Source organism: Hermetia illucens, chromosome 2 (genome assembly GCF_905115235.1).
Source record: "Hermetia illucens chromosome 2, iHerIll2.2.curated.20191125, whole genome shotgun sequence".
Taxonomy (NCBI): Eukaryota; Metazoa; Arthropoda; class Insecta; order Diptera; family Stratiomyidae; genus Hermetia; species Hermetia illucens.
The window spans coordinates 38,291,996-38,309,886 of NC_051850.1; the positions used below are offsets into that span (position 1 = coordinate 38,291,996).

General features: G+C 41.4%; 1 protein-coding gene across 2 annotated transcripts in view; it reads left to right on the forward strand.

The window, feature by feature from the left end:
• LOC119649810 (probable serine/threonine-protein kinase nek3) overlaps window positions 1-14,211 on the forward strand; it is a 43,418-nt gene extending 29,207 nt beyond the window's left edge. Inside the window, exons 1-2 of one of the 2 annotated variants that reach the window (XM_038052140.1) lie at window positions 4,783-5,191; window positions 11,033-14,211. In XM_038052140.1, the coding sequence (XP_037908068.1) occupies window positions 5,167-5,191; window positions 11,033-13,497 (2,490 nt within the window). In that variant the 5' untranslated portion in view covers window positions 4,783-5,166 and the 3' untranslated portion in view covers window positions 13,498-14,211. Of the gene's footprint in view, window positions 1-4,782; window positions 5,192-11,032 lie in introns of those variants that run through there. The other variant, XM_038052141.1, reaches the window with a different exon arrangement.
• Window positions 14,212-17,891: the final 3,680 nt, after the last annotated feature.

Here is a 17,891-nt window from a genome sequence, read left to right on the forward strand (position 1 = left end):
AAAGGAATCAGTTACATAGTTCATGGCCAGGCAGGATGCTCTGAAATTTAGCTGCGAATTCGTGCTTTTGCTCGGCTTGATGGATACACCTTGTGGTTGCAAAAAACTATTGGTAGTTACGTCTAATTCGTCTGGATATATGACTTAAAGTGAAGTTATTACACATTTAGAGTTGCTGTCTTTCTTAAATTTGACGCACGAAAAAGATAAAGACGAGTTGCGTTAGTATAGAGGTGAGATCCAATGTTTTGTTCAAGGCTCTATTGGTGTCAGAGGGCTCGATTGTTATGGTGCATTGGGTGAATTGTTGGAGCGGCTGCGGATTTTGTCCCATTAAAGGCGCACGGGCGACAGTTAAAATCAGTAATTTTCTCGGTTTACCTTGATTAGTATGTTACACAGCAGGCTACGGAGTAGTGGACGATATCAGAGAAAACATCTGAGGTGCCTGAAATAGTGAGATCTGGCAGAAAGGCTGTTGGTTATGGGTATCTTTATTTGTGATAGAAGCATTTACTGATGCTTCAGATGATAGGACCCGATAAAGTTTGCTTGAAATTTCGTTAGTAAGCTTTTCTGAGTGCTGTCGAATGGATGCCAAAATGCCCAAATGTGACAATGGAAGTTCGCAAGATGGATCGTGATTAGAAGTGAATGAGTATCTGAATCAAATCAAGGTAATAATCACGAGTGTGGAGAAACCATCACAGCCTAAGCAACTGACGACTATGATTTTACTTCCTTGTAAATAGAACACAGAATATCATATACTGGAAAGCACGTTGCGATTTCGTAAAGTAAAAATCAAGCCGGGTGGGTAGCGCTTTAATGTATGCAAAAGGAGACCACTGAAAAATCACAGGCGATGCCCACTTAAAATTCCAAAGACAGAAAAGTGCAGCACCCCCAAAAGAGCGCTTTAGGTGCTGATTTGGTCAGATAGCGGCATTAGGCACCGGCGGCTGTGCAGGATAAAAAAATATACGAAATGAGGAGAAGGAACTGGCGATTTCGTGAGAAGAAAGAAGTAATGATTTCACTTACGCGATTGCTAAACATTGCGAATGTGGAAGAATCGGGTAACCAAGTTATAGATTTGACCCATAAAGCGGCCTATGCAACCCTCGGGGTCTTCAATCCAGGTAAGCGGTTCATCAACCGAGATACTTGGTTTTGGAATGACGATGTTGAAATTAAGGTCCGTGAAAAGGAGCGTCTCTACCACAAGTTCAACCGGGGAGCGAATAAAACGATCGCTGTCAACCGAGTGGTCCACCACGAAGATCTTTACGATAAACTGGACACTCGAGATGGCGAGAGAGATCTGTATCGACTTGCCAAAAGCCGACACGAATGCATACAGGATATCGAACACTTCTATTGCGTTAAAGAAAAGAAGGTAATTTGCTTACCGACCATTGAGCCACGACAGCTAAATGGAGAGAATATTTCGAGCAGATTTCAACTGTCCGCGCAACTTGGTGCTCAGAAGTGGCAGAGAGGAAGACGGGGTGCAAACCTGTCAATCAAACCAAAATCAAGTGGCGGAAGAAAACCTCCATGGTGTGGCTCCGGGAGAAGCTGTATTACATTGGTTTGTCGATCGTGATTCAGTAGGCGAATGCTCCAAAGGCCTAATCAGGGGTATGATACCATGGTACCAGGGGTATGATACCATGGGAATTGGGATAGCCCCTGAATTCACATATTTCAGGAGAATTCCTGTTATATGTGCCTTCAACTCGGTTGTTGCGGTTGGCCCCCTAGTGGGAGTTTCATGGTGTTGCGTTTCAACACGGGTGCCGGACTCCATAATTCGGTAGAGATTTAGGTACGTTTTATATCCACCAGTATGAATGCTGACTCATGCACTCATTATACACTGCTACAGTTGTTCTTGCCTCAGCGCGGCTCTGATTGTGCTTACAAAGTCAACGCGTGTCTTAAGAAGATTGTTAATCCACAAATACATAATTGTCAGCGCAATTGAATTCGAGGAAGTAATGAAACGAATCAAATCGTGGAAAACAATAGGACCTTACGTCATCACGTTTGAGCTTTGGAAAGCGTAGAGTTGGGACGCAAGACTGTGGCTCAATGAATTCATCAATTCGGTTATTGCGGAAGGTAGAACACCATCTGACTGGAAAGAAAATACCACAGTTCCAGAATGGAAAAAGGAAGGTAGACCAGCAGAACGGTCAAATTACCGTTTGATCTGGTTACTTTCTCATATCATAATGTTTTTAAACACATTTTTGGCAACGTATTCGTGAAATTGATTAAATAACTCTGAATCAAGCCGGATTTGTGAAGAACTGTGGAACTACTGACGCAATACACGCTGCGCGTTTAGTCATGGAGAAACACCGTGGGATATATGGCCCTCTTTACATTGCATTTCTGGATATAGACACGCACGGAAATAAAATACTTCTGGAGTTGATCATCGGTCTGCCTGTCTGTAATATTCATTTCCTCAGAAACGGTTGTTGCTGTCGATACGGAATTTGGTAAAAAGGTGAGAACTGTGAACCCCATTAGAAGCAATGAGCAACATCATTTTACATTGAGTTTGCGGGGGGGGGGGGGGGTTCCCATAATAATAATAATTCCACAAGTGGAATTTCAACCGCGACGTTCCGCTACGGCAGCCCAACGCTCTAACCATTTGAGCCATCCCGGGGGGATCCCATTCAAAACAAAGGGTTGGCAGTTTTTTTCAATTATATATATATATATATATATATCGAACGAAAGGTCCCGATTAGAACTTTTAGAGGCAAATATTAGTTATAAGGTTGGCTGCAAAGGGATGAGTGGAATGCGTGTTCCTCACACGCAGCTTTACTCCTGCCATGAATCCACGCACTATTATCAGTAGTTCTATGGGGTTCACTGACTAGAACGATGTCCACTTTCTCGACTAATATAGTTTGTGGGAGGAGGTTTTAAGCCACCTCGCGATTGAGATTTAATTATGGCTCTAAAGATGTCGTTTTCCTTAATAGTAATCTTACCGTTGTTTTTGCATTTCACAATGGACTTGTTGAACTCAGATGTCTTTCGCTCTTAAAGTGACAGGTTCCTATTCTTTCAATTTTGGATATCATTTTGCCAATTTTCTCCAATTTTGGATCGGCTTTGATGCTGCGGAATATATCTATCCATATTCTTTCTTTGTAGAAAAACCTTCAAGCCTTGGCTTGTTGTTCTTCTTCGTCCTCCGCCTCTTGGCCCATTTCGCCCGTAGTTCTATATTGTCCATCCGTTGTATTATTTATTTGTGCAACTAGAGTCTCTGTTGATACCACTTCCGGTTAGTGTTGGAGTTGTTTGGTTGTTTGTTATTTCTAATTTGTACACCAAATTGTGCCTCCTTTCGTGATTAAGTCTACTTTATGCTTAGTGGACTCTTTGAAATGAGTTGAAAAATCCTGTGGTCGAATAAGGTGCGCCAATCAACTGTAAATTGCTTTTGAGCCAATCCTTGGTAGGATACTGACAGTGGGGGTCATTTACCATTATACTAGCGCCGGAATTTACCACCGTTCTAATGATGACCCTTAACTTGCTTGCTTCTCATCGCAGGAAATTTAGGATACTCGTAACATTCGTTTTTTTTTATTTGTGACTCTTATTATTATTATTAGGTTATTTAAGCCATGTTATCGGAACTTGCATATATATGGATAATGAATTATCGTTATATCAATTTCTAAATCCTAGAGCTATCAAACGATTGGGCTCTTTCCAACATAAGTGGTTGATATCAAGGGTTTTTGGCTATTTACGATATTTTGATTGCTGGTTCATAGGGTATTTTGCGTGGAAATCGTCAGTTCAGCTACTTCACCTTTAAAAATTTTATAATTGAGGCAAGCGAAAAGTACCTCATCATGATTCACAACAGCCGTGATAAGCTAGTTAGATTGGCTATTGAAATTCAAGGATTTTGCCTATTTTGCAAGAAAGATTATCTCCTCAGACTGAATTCCATTCTGCAGGTATTCTCTTTGGAAGAGAAACAGAATATTTTTATATTATTTGACAATAACTACAAAAAAGTATATATTTTCTGAGAAATGCAGCATCTTGTATCTATCTATATTTTAGAGATAATGTGCTGGAGACTTCGAGATAATACAAAGAAATTTTACAATTCATCCTGTGACTGCCAACAGGAAAAAAATAAATTTTCTAAACATAGAAAAATCAACAGTTTCCGAGGTTATATTTAATGAGCTCTTTAATTTTCCTGCGGAAATAAAATATATTCTTTTAATGATCACGCTGCCTGTGCGGTGACGTTAGTCAAAGAAAGCCCAATATCATGGTCCATGCGGTCATACAATCCATCCTCCGATCCGTGTGAATTCATCCCGGCATCACCAAATTTGGTATAGATCGGAATCTTTTTTGAGACTGCAGACTCTCCTAGAGATCCACTACACGAGAGCACAATGCGTATGATCTAGTAGTCTACTTCGGCGGCCTCTGGCCGAATTAGATGCGTATGCGTCCGTATCGTATTTAGGATGAAAATAGCGATCGTAGGAAAAGCCTACATAGTGAAAAATTTTCACTTCAGGATTGGGATGATCTTGATGACGTCGTTATAGACGTGTGTATGTTGGCGGCTACCGTATCTTTCGTATGTCCACATGCTTTGCGTTATATTGGGCCAAACGGAGAGCATTCGAATGATGAGAAACGCGAATAGGAAAATAATACTATAATTTTCCTGAAGTGCCTGAATCCGAACGGTGGCGGCGACGAACGCCCATCTACGGTGGATATATTTTCAAATTTATCTCGTTTTTAGTAGAGTTTTGGATTTCATATCGGTCGGACGATGAAGTCCTGATTTTCTTGAACCCGGGCATTGGGACATCGTGGATCTCAAGTGTGATAAGATATCTTGACGTATGATCTAGGTGACCAAACTGCATACCAGTGTTTTTATTATGTATTCATACCAGTGCCGTATATAATATTTATGCATTTACAAACAAGACCCAGTGTTTAAAATTATGAAATCTTTTGTGTAAAAGAAAGTGATAAACAAATTTGAAAAGGATAAACATCTGCCCACATGAGTTTCCGCATATCTTTTGGATTACTTCTGAATTGACCAGCACGAAATAAGGAAAAACTCCAAGGATCATGCTTCCAGAACTCCTTTTTAATGGTAATTATAAAAAAACTCAGAATGGAAAAATAGGGAATTCCGGAACTTACATTTATGGTCAAACGAAACGATCATGGAATATGATACTTCGGCAAAGTTTTTGCTGAAATATTTATTTTTGGCATTTGTATAAATACCCACTTTCTTCGGAAGAACTGAGATGACGAAATGATCAAAAATGAATCAGCTTTTGATGCGTTTCTGTATAGTTGTTATGACTTTTTTATAGGAACACAACTAGGAATGACTTATGTACAGTCACGTATTGTAATACCGGGTTTGGTCCCTCCTTTTATTAAAATTGATGTATAAATGTTAAATTGAATTAATTCTTTCAAAGTCGTTATCTTTCAAATGGGGGAGGGGATGTAAAAAACACTAATTTGAAGCAAATTAAAAGCGATAGGTCATAAAAATATCATCATGATAGCCATTATGTAAATTCGTCCAATTATCAGTATAATCAGATCCCCACAATACGCATTGCTAGTGTCAAATGCGGGTGTCCTTCGAACGAGTCAAATCACATAGCTAAAATTGAGAATACAATTATCTTAGACAACCGCTGCCATGTGTTAAGAATTTTTAGATACTACTCTACACTATGTCCCAAGGGAGTAGGGAAGTAGGATGGGTAATTCTCATTCCTTTATGATGAAATATTTTTTTCACTCCTCCCGATAGCGTTCTTCCATCGCCTGAATATCTGTATTGAACATTCTTTCTCTGACGAATCCTGATTTATTTTCACTTGCACTGCAAATGGAATCAGTTTCCGTATACCAACTCTCATTTGATCAAGGTTATTGACTGAGACTATCTCTAATCAAGAATTGACAGATTTGACGATTTCACTGGTGGTAGGTAGGCAGATCCGGGTTCGGATTTTGTTTCTGCGGCTCTGGTCTTATGCAATGTTCTGAATAACTAAGACCCATTTTGCACTTTCTATAACAAGGTTGTGAACTACGAAACCCTACCTCATCTTTTGAAACCTTCTTTTACCTGGAAATTGATAGTTCCAGCCCTAAAAATAAGCATCATATTCTATGTGGCACGTTGTGAGCCGTTGTCCTAGGTTGAGTTTGTGTAACTTTCTAGCTGACTCAACATGGCATTCCATGAAGTCTTCTAACCAGAGAGTCAAATATCCATTGCTATCCATGCGCTGAGTAATAATAATTTATGGATAAGTGCTCGCCACTCGAATATGGCAAACAGAAAACAATATTCTGTTGGTTTCTCTTCTTTGATGACATCACCTCGGTGAAGATGGACAGGAGTAATTTAGGAACCTGTTGTTATCATGTCAATGGAACGGGCTGGTTGATGTGCATTAAACATCTGGATTAACAGTTTACCTTTGTGTCTCTATGGGGTTTTTCTTTAATTATTTTAATGGCATTCAAGATCCATTTTCGCGCTTTCATATTGCACTGACCCACCGATTTTACTCCTTACTCAGCGAGACTTACCAAAATCTGTATTAAGTTTTACGTAAAGGAACAACAGGGTTACATTCGTATAGAAGCAACATTTAAGCGGGTCCAGTGTATGTAAAATCCATATAAGAAACCACTATTTCGGGACTCTTGAGAAAACTCCATGCCTGAAAGGATGAACCCATACCCCTTTCGGCGGGCCTGCGGGGCTTTACGTATTCTTCACTGGGAAAAAGCATGTGTAATTCATGGGCGTTTAGCATCGTCTTTTTCACCGGCTCCTGGGTCATAACAAAAACTTCGACAGATCTGCCGCCCTCCTTCATTTCAAACTTCATTTTCCAAAACCCAATTGTGCGCCTCAGGAAGGATCTGTTCAGAGAAAATTCAAACCCGAGGTAGAAAGGAACGAAGGAAGCCCTGGCGCTAGTTTTATTAACGTCTTTAGTCCGCCAGTGCTCTCTTTCCTTCTCGATGGGTCTGGCTATAGGAATGAAACTAATGCATTCTTCGTGCGAGGGTTCATACTTCTTGCTTTCACTAGGATAAGGATGGGGATAAAGCATTTTTTTAACAAATCTAACTCAGATGAAGCTATTTCTCTGGCCATGACTTTCTATCGATATATTGTCACCGCAAATTTGATTGATGGCAGCGATGGGTGAGTTGATGAGGATGTTACATTGGTGAGTTTCATTTGCCCCTTCAGTTTGTTGATTGGCATTTTTCAACTACTTTTTATCCCCTTTCCCCGAAAAAAGGCTTTCTTACTTAAGCAGGCCAGAAAAGAGGAGGAGGATACTGTGGTAATCCGCGTGGGGTAGCAATTTTGTCGCAGGCTTGGAATAGAAACCTTCTTGAAATAAAGGCTTTTTCGCTGTAGCCGGTCCTGATTAGCCAACCCGCTTGCTTATTTTCTCTTTCACTAAAAAATATGGAGATAAAGCACAGGAAAGAATGAAGTAACACTTTTTTGAACGAGCTAAAAGCTATATATCGTTACCGCTAGTAGAATAGGTAATACCTATCAGTTCTATCGAGAGTTATGGTTAGCCGTATTGGTAACACACCGTTAGATTGGTGGCTTCCCGCTGTGTGAGACAAAAAAACGCACATATAATGTTGCAGCATCCCTATGGTAATCATGGTCTGTTTATCTTGTCATTTTCGTTATCAATTTTTTCTTGTCTATTCAGTCAGTTGCTATTTTAAAGTGTTGATGATCAAGAACATATTTCTTTTCTCAAAGCGTTTCGAATAGAAGATTTTTTCTACATTATGGGTTAGGTTGAGAACAACAAAGGAAAAGTAGGTGCAAGCATTCAAACCGTATATATTAGGCCCATTGGACGGCTTTCTGCTTGCTGCTTGCAGGCTTTTGCGAATTTAAGGACACCTCTCAAGAGCAGAAAAAGTGTAGACTCTTCTTTGAAGGGAGATATCTTTGTTGAAGAATTTTCCTCATATTGCATTTTAATCTTTTGCAGGTAATAATTTAGGCAGTAGTGTTCCGAAAGGAGCTCCGCGGCCAGGAGTACGCCAATAGAATATCTGATAAACTAAAGGGTCTTCAGAGCAGGGGTTGCTAGCTCAAAGGTCATTGGTACAAAAGTAAAGTAATTGTAACTAGCGGGTAAACAGACCCGTATCGAAGAAAATATATGACATAGATTTTCAGAGGATTTGTAAGAGGCAAAGTATTGCGATCCTGACTGACAGCTTGCTGGCTATCAAGTCACACTAATCCAACCAGGTGAACTCTAAACTTATGTTGGAATGTCTTGATGAATCAAATGAATTTGGTTTGTAAAATAATGTCTAAATATTATGGGTACCGGGCAGTATTGATTTAGAAAGAAGTTTAAGGATTAATCAGCGGGTCAACTAGCCAGGGAAGGAGATGTCACCTTGGTCCAGAGAGCAGAACATTTCTGTGGAGTTGGGAAGTGGTTCATGGTTACAGCACCCAGGAAAGTAGAAGACGAGGGACGTAGTTTGACAGAACTACACTGGGCGAAGTTGCAAATAAAATGGAGGAGTTTAGGGTGGTTATGGAACCAAAGTTTAGGCAGGATTGTTTGGATTTCACTAAGAAGGGGCATAAGATTATAGTCGAAACGCTTACAGGGGTTGGCTAAACCACCACCTGGGAAAGTTGGGGATCGAGTCGGTTTTCATCGTATTTCTAAGTAGAACGTTTTTTTTGTCCGATATGAAATTAATATTTCATCAGTTAATCGATGTCATACTTTGCCGTCGCTGGTGTATCGAAGAGGTATCCCCATGAGATTGAATACTTTTCATCTAGCGACGTTAGTGAAAGGTGTTTCCTGTCTATATTCAGGATCTGTAGTTCTGTTCCTACCAAACATTATGGAAGTCTAGATATTTGTATGTTGATATCAGAAATTGTTATTCCGCGGAACCTGAGGCCACTGAAAATGGAAATCCAGTGAGTTTAAAGGGCGGGGGTTCTACATACGTAAATTTTTTTCACTGAATAGACTCATGTGAGATATCAAATGAAAGATATAATAGTATTTTCTGAAATTAGCGTTAGTTTTAACAATAGTTGAAATTGGAGAGTGCGGGCGCTAGAAAGTGATCACTTACTTGACAGGGCCATTTGCAGAAACTACCAAAAAATCTGTTGTCTAGAGCTTAAAAAGTTCTCTATATCACTATCTGTAGAAATAAAGTTAATAATAGTAGTTTTTTATATTTTTAGAAATTGAGTGAAAACCCTTCTTAAGTTCATCCTAGAATCATAAAAACGCGGTAGTATACGCTATGACATCGAACATGTTCAAGTTCATTGAACATCCTGCTATTACTGACGTAGCTCATAGCTGTGACTTACTGTAATCCAAAACACTGCATATCAATATCACACTAAAGTGATTAGTCTGACATGTTAAATGCATATATGTACATCACAAATTACGTGCAAATGGAAGGAATCTGCACCCAAATGCTCTTACGCAAAAAATACACAAAACTAATCTCACTTGAAGGCCAAGCTTCTGTTTTTCGACTTATTTTCCTTTATTTGATTTGGGATACTACTTTCGCAAATTGTAGGTTGACTCATTTGGGACTGAAACCTCCCTCTCCTATACAATATGGAGATTGTGCCTTAAAAGTCAACTTAGCTTTTCCCGATGAATTCTTCTAAATTACACATTTGTTATCGATCGGAATACTATTAGGCATCGGTTTCAGGAAACTGCAGTTTGGGACTTCAGTTGGTTCTACTTTGGGGCCGAAGGTGTCGTAGTCTACTGGCACGCTGCTTTTGGGCCATCTGGATCTCGCTGTCAAGCCAGAACCTTCCTGAAATCAATAGAGATATGTCATCGCCCTTGTACGCGTTCGACCTTACTTTCATCCCTTTCTGTTTCGGTTTCTGGTGGTTGGTATCTTTGCAGAGGTTATATGTAGGCTGCCATTAATTCTCCTAATTAGCTGTTTGAATTCGGTATGGAGTTTTAACCGGGCCACTTTATGTAAACGTGGCAAGAGTGTTAGAATGGACTTACACCTACTGGTGTGAATGATAAGCGGCTTCTTGTCTTCTTGATACTTCCGATTTAAGGGGGAGGGTCCTGGAAGGTGTAGAAATTCCTTATAGGTTTTTTTTTACCTTGATGTTTCCGAACTTCCTTCCATTAGCCTTACCTTTAATAATTTTTCGGATAGATTTGAAATAGTTGTTAATTAATACACTTTGTTGCAAGAGAAGTTAGCCAAACTATCAGTCCAAACGATTTCCCTTTGAAGAATGGCTGATGTGGGGTTTTCTGTTGTCTAGTATGTAGGCCTTTATTATCAGCATGTGAGTTTGTAATTTTTCTTAACTTCTTTCTGTTTAGGTCGCATACGAAGAAAGGACATATTTTTCTTTTAGTCTTAACTCCCTCCTAGAATGTTCACCTCAGATGACCTATAGATTATTGCTAGTGCAAAGTCCCACGCCGCTCACAGCGGCAGCAAATGAATCAGAGTAGCGGCCATAGTAGCGATCTCCTAATAAACTGATCCGATTATTAATAATTTTATTTGATTGATATTCCGAATGACAAGAAGGAATTCTTTGGGCTTTTCGAAAATTACATTTTTGTCTCATTACTGTTGGAGCTTTTCTTTGATGTACTCCATCGAATGTGGGGCTTTAAATGCGTGATAATTCCGACAATTCTTCTAGCATCTGATCATGTGTCGCCAATCCCATTGATTCGCGAGTCTATATTTGCAATTTTAGTTCGCTATGCTACATGGGGAACACATCTAATTCATGCAGAAGTCATGTAGGGTGTCCCACGAATGTTTCTTTCCATATAGATAGTTTCCAATATCATCGATACCGTGTAAACATTTCTTTTTTTCTTTTCCTTTACAGTCGGCAGTAGTATGCAAGATATATCCCGTGACGACTTTGGCCTTCTAAGCGGCAGCAGCAGTGGCGGAGTGGGCGTTGGTTGCGATAAGGATGTTCACTTAAGTCGGACAACATCACCTATACCTTCAACGCCACCACCTATACCAGATAGTGGTTATCACAATTGCACCGATATTGCACCTGTACCTGTTTCATCGCCATTCTCACCCAATCTCGATCGCGTGAACATCAAAATCGAAGAATCATGTTCGGATCTCTACGAAAGCACTCCACCCCCAACATGGCATCATCCACATCACCACTCACATCATCCAGTGGATATTGGTTCATCAAAGCTGTTACTTAAAAACTCAGATGATCCACTTATATCATGTGGAGCTAATATAGTAGAAGGCGATGATGATAATCCGAATGAGCTGAATTCGATAGTGGCTGCTGCAGCTGGAGTGGCAAATCAACAGAACATGTCGCCTGGTGAGATTCACAGCCCTCTTTTGCCAACTCGATCCCCGCAATCCAAACGAAATAAGAATCCTGCGGGTTCGAGCTCGAGACCAAGACGGAAAGGGACATTCAAACTAAGATTCCATCACCAAGCCTTACCCGCTGAGTACCTCAGCCACTATGAAGCATCCCTGAACCAACAGCAGAATAAGACAAACAACAATAACAACAATACTACAAATAACAATTCTAAGAAGTACAACGAACAACAAAACAATGCCAAGATGCAAAGTAACAATTCGCACGAAACTGTTCGGAGCTGGCTCCAACAGATTTCGGAGACGCAATCTGCAAACAATCTTAACGATAGTCGCGTTGAAGGTCAGAGCGATGTGACAACACCTGCTATGCCCCAACAATCGCCAAAACGAATGGTGAGCTATTCGGACCTTCCATATATGGGCGAAATGACTTTAGAAAATACTAAGCCAAGACGTGGGAGAAAGCCAAAAAAGGCCGATATTTGCCATTTGATCTTTAAAAACTATGGAACGATATTTCCGGGCACGCCAAAAGATATCGTCGAAGAAGAAACTAAAGGCCTTCTTGAGAAGCGTCTTAAAGAGCAAAATCAACAAACCGCGAATCTTAAGCAGAGCAGCGAGCAGCCGTTGAATTTATGTCTTCGCGACCAGTCAACTGATTCATTCACAATATCCAGTGAAGATGAGAATTCAGAAGATCTGAATCAGTCAAATCGGACGACACCAATTACAACGCCATCAGATGCTGTAACTGATGCTCTTTTGGCAGCAAATTTGAAAATGTCGCTCCCGAATTTTCAGTCCGCATTGCTTGATAGAGCCCCAGAGGATATCCAAACTCCTTCAACGGGAGACAGTGAAAAGACATCATCTTCTGGCTATGGATATTGGCCCAATGCCGGAAATGTTTTCATCCATCCAATGGCATTGTACTATCAAAAAATGATGGATGCTGGCTTCCATCCTCCAGCGCCTCCACAAGCATCACCTTCAGCAGTGAAGAAGACCGAAGGCGGTTCGCCGAAAATATTCCCGAAGCACTTATCACAACTTATTAAGAAAGAAAAGACTGAACCACCAGAGCCTTGTTCAACGCCTAGTTCTATTAAGTCCACTAGTAGCTCCACAACCGCAACCACTGCTTCAGGTCACAATCATGGCTTGGTGCCTCCTCAGAAACGGAAACGGTCGGCCATCTTCATACCTCCCATTCCTGCCGAGAACACTACAAACCCAGCCACAGAAGTAAGCATTTGCAAGTTCAAATTCACAGGAGGTGCCAAACCAAGTTTGCAGGAGAAAAAAATGCTTTCCGTGGACTCCGACGGTAATTATCGTTACTATAGTGGCACCGGGGACAAGTCAATGCGTGGCTATGAGTTCTTTCCTAGAGAGAGCCTCCAACAATCCGGGCTTATTCCGGGAGTGAATAGTGCTGCTGCATTTCTGAACGCTACAGGTGAGAAAATATCACATGACTTGCCACCCCCGTCCATGGGGCTGAGTAACGAGCTTCTTCAATTGCCTGACTCCCCGCCGGGTGGTATGATATTACCGACTCCACAGAGTAGTTTATTGGGTCAAAGTATGAAAATGAGACATAGTAGCAGTCACGGGTCGGGAGCAGGCTCTTCGTCCAGTCAACACGTGAAGGAGAAACGGAAAAGGAAGTCAAGAAGATCTCTGCAACGGGAGAAGCTAGAACAAACTTTCAAGGAGAAAGGGTTTCTGATTCAGACTCAGCAACTCGAATCTGCTGAAGGTGCAACTTACTGTAAGTTTCGACAGCTGAGAAAATTCACAAGGTACCTGTTCAGGAGCTGGAAGGATCATCTGCCTGGCGAATTGCAACATGCCAATGCAGCCAATACGGCGATGAATGCAGCACCGACTGGCAAACAGACGTCTGTTTTGCAGAAAAGTTTAGCGACTGCCAGTACAAGTGGGCAATCAGGTGACAAACTGAGAAGGACATGAGGTCCTTATCGATCTAGGAAGTGACTTGATGAGTTTCGATCTGCATAGGAGGAATGGATATTTTAAAACAGGATATTGAAGGAGAGATGAAATGAATATAGTTTTTAAGTCCGGAACTTAGCGCCATTGACTCTGACTGATAATGTTATGTATGACATTTTTGGAGGAAGTTTTTTGATTAAGCTGTTTTGCTTTCCGGCCCTTAATTTGATTACGCTATTGATTTTTCATCTTGAAATGCTGAGGTGTGTAAAGTTGTTGTATATTTCGTTAAACCAAAGATTGCATCGATGTTGAATCAAAACGTTATGCCAATCGATTGATATTTGCGCATTTGATCAGGGTCAGCAGTAAACTGCCATTGTTGCTTCTGTGGTCCTTAGTGACAACATTGATGTGTTTTATTGCTAAATTTTATAATTATTGTTGATTTGAAATCTGTTTCGAGAGGGAGGTATCTAGTCAATTTGTTTCTTTCATTGTGCAACTTGCACTTTGTTGAGTCAATTGTATGATGTGAGTAATGTTAAATTTGTTTTAGCTTTAAGACTGTTTCGATATTAATATAGTGATAATTGTTATGGTTAAGGAAGGTTTGAATGAATGACTAAGAATACGTTTTATTTATGATGACATATTTGTAATTTTATATTTAATTTAATAAGTGAAAGTTGAAATAAAATGTGGATATTTTAAGGAGAAGTAATATACATACATTTTGTAGTTTTTATGAGATCCCCATTTCAGTTTTCATGGCTTTGGCTTAAATAAAAATTAACATGGAGTTTAGACATGGCCAAAACAACATCCCATGTTGGCTACTGCCAGCCATGAGTGTAGAGCCTAAATCTTGCTGTGGAAAATTGGCAACTGTGATCGTTTAAGTCCGCGATAAGGTTAGCTCCACTGAGGTGTTCCTTCACATGTGCTTGCATACCATTATATTTATGACAACTAGGTCACAGGGAAGTCCTCAGATAAGTTGAAGGAAGCACAGGAGACAGAACAGTTGCTGTTGCGAGTACGTGACGACACATAGGGGACTCTCCCAAAAATGTCACCCGGTGACAAACAAAGTCTTCCCTGTTTGCCGCAAAAGGTGAGTAAAAGGGATTTCTGGGGTAGGAACCTGCTAATTTCGAAACTTTACAGCAAATGAAACGTCAACAACTATTGGTTTCTGGTATATGTGCATGCGCCTCGGTAACGGTATCGAGGATCCCTATAATACCCGCTTTCTCCAACTCGAGTAAGAATTCAAACGACATAAGCTGGGCATTGTAGGCCTAAGCGAAGTAAGATGGTGGGTCTTTGGAGAGTATGGAGAGTACTCCTCTCCGTCTTGCCACACTAATGCGATGTGCTTTTGCAGTCAGGAAAGTCAAGTGGTAGCAGACATAATCTGGTGTCGGGTTATTTCAGTCAGCTACCGTAAGCACCTCTCGATCTACGGGCTGGTTTGTGACCGACTTCTAAAACTGCAAGATTTCGGTCCAGGTTAAGGAGCATCACAATTGTGCAATGCTCCGCACCAAATAAGCTTCCTGATATAGTGGAGAAGGATGGTTTCTACGAGGAATTAAACGCCCAGGAGGGCGCTGACAGCATCTTGCGCGCACATGTGATGGGGAAACATGGTCTTTGCGACCGTAATGATAATGGTGGAAGGTTTGTGGATGTCTGCATCTTCCACCGCCTCGTCATTAGTGGCACATTGTTTGAGCACAGAGCCTGTCATAAGATCAGTTGATTTTCAACTGACCAACACCGTACGAACAATCGGATAGACTACTTCGCGATCAGTAGCAGAGTTAGGAGTTGCTTCTTGGATCAAACTGAGTAAAATCGCTGGGTTCGACGGTCTCTCCGCTCAGTTATTTATCACTGTCCTTGCAGTTACTGCACATCAGTTACTTCCACTCAAATGAAAATCGAGGGAATCCGAAACCTTTCCAAAATGAAAATCGAGGGAATCCGAAACCTTTCCCAGAGGACGTATCAGAGTGACATGATGGTGCAAAATGTCATGCATCGTGGTGTGTCGAGATAAAATTTCTGAGGAATTTACTGTCCAAAGTAGAGTCCGCCAGGGTTGCATCTTGTTACTAATAGAATTTCTTCTTATTATCGGTGACGTTTTTCATGTTGCCTTATCCGGAGGATGTGGAGGAGTTCAATCACCAACAAAACCAAGATTCTCAGTCTGATGAATCACCGTACCTATCTGCATTAATGGGCAAAGCATCAAAGGCGTCGGTATGTATGTAGGGAGTGTGGTTTTCGCTTATGGTGGTGTCGGTGGAAGCGCCCTCTCACTACTCCTCTTTGTTCTTGTTATGGACACCGTCACACGAGGTATCCAACGTCCAGCGCCCTACACACTGCTTTATGCAGATGATGTTTTCTTAGCATCTGATAGCAAAAATGATCTCGAGCAACTTGTTCAAAAATCGAATGATCGGCTCATGCAACACGGTCTCAGATTGAATTTAAACAAAACAGGCACAATCACTATCAGTGGCAGTGATCTGCCCAGAACTGAGCGATTTAAATACCTCGGGTCAACGCTATCAGCCAATGGAGAACTGCGTTATGAAATTGCTTCACGCATTAACGCAAGCTGGATGAAGTGGCGTTCCACAACTGATGTTCTTTGTGATCGACGTATCAACGAACGTCTCAAATCGAAAATTTACAGGAATGTCGTCCGTCCTTTATGGTTCTGAGTGTTGGCCGACTATGAAAGACAATGAACGGCGTCTTGCGGTAATGGAGACGAAGATGCTACGTTGGACTAGTGGCGTCACACGTTTAGATCACATCCGAAATGAGAATATCCGCGATCGATATGGGGTTGCACCGATCGTGGAAAAGTTGCGAGAGAGGCGTCTTCGATGGTATGGTCACGCAATTCGTGCCACCGAGAATTCACTTGCCAGGATTGGTCTGAACATCGAAGTCGATGGTAAACGACCAAAAGGCAGACCTAAATAACGGTGGCTTGATACGCTAGATAGGGATTTGAAAGCCTCGAGATTACACCCAGATCAGGCATTCGATAGAGCCAAATGGCGAAACCGATCACGACGAGCCGACCCCGCTTGTGAACGGGACAAAGGCTGAAGAAAAAGAAGAAGAATGCTGAGATCAGGGAAAGAGATAAATAAAGTATAGTTGAGTTGCTTCACTATGATCAATCCTACCTGCTCTTTGTTGGTGACAGGTCGCGCGACGGGCCGACCGAGAAAATGCGTTGAATGCTGTTAAAAACAAAAATGATCGTGGTGGGATATTCAAAGCCTCGGAGAAATACGGAAGACCTCTGACGACGTGGTAGGACGGGCCCTTGTCCTGTCAAGAGATGGGCAAGGGTTCTTTAAAGCTGCGAACTCGAACGCGGTAAAAATGACTGTAAACTTCTATATTTTGGCAGCCTATGAACTCAATATTGTGTCCGGATTGCCATCTCAGAGGGTTTCCGTAATGCCATTAATAAAGTCGAAGGAATTGATAACCGGCTGATGATTGTCACTATTATATCAGTCGATCGCACGACTTACTTCTTCTCCGCATATGCATCATAAACAGGTTAGAATACGATGACGAACAAAAATGTCTTCTGGCAATTTTTCGATACAGACAGACAGACCTATAACGTGCTTACTGATGACTATATCATCGTTGAGAGCGACCTTAATGGCCAATGGTGAAAAGATAGATGGCAACAGGTGCCATAGGGGAAGAAGGTTTGGAGCACGCAATGAGGGTTGCGAGCGTATAGTCGCTTTTGCGGACAACTTTGTACTTGTGAATATTTTGTCCATGAAGCGATTGTCCCATCTTTATAGTGGGAAGGGCGACCTGGTCTGATTACGGTTCAGGTCAAGTCTGATAAATCCTCACACATCCTCCTTGCGGTGGCCGCTAGAAGCCGTCTTCGGACGGCCTAAGAATGTGTAGGCCTGACAGTATGCTCATCCAACTGACGAAGTTCTGTTTGCCTGTTGGTCATGTATTAGGAGCAAGCGGATCTCGCGGGGTATGAACCGAAATAACAGCCCGGGAATCGTCTTCTCTTCATTAGAGAAGGTGCTAACACGACCTTAAGTCAGGATGAAACAGCATACGCGCGTGCCCGATGGGGAGATTGGTCTTTTGTATGCGAACGCTGGATACCTTACGCATCTTCATTCCAAAAAAAGAAAAGAAAGAGGCTGGACATTTTTCCAGGATTACATGTTCGATCAATACACGGACTCCACAGAAAAAGTCATAAAATGGATGATTTAAGGAGAGCTGGTGATGCCAGGCGCATCATTGGAGGACGAGCTGCTCATGAGCTGCTGGCGACCTAAGTATCAAAAAGTTTCAAAGCAAATATTATAATTTATTCC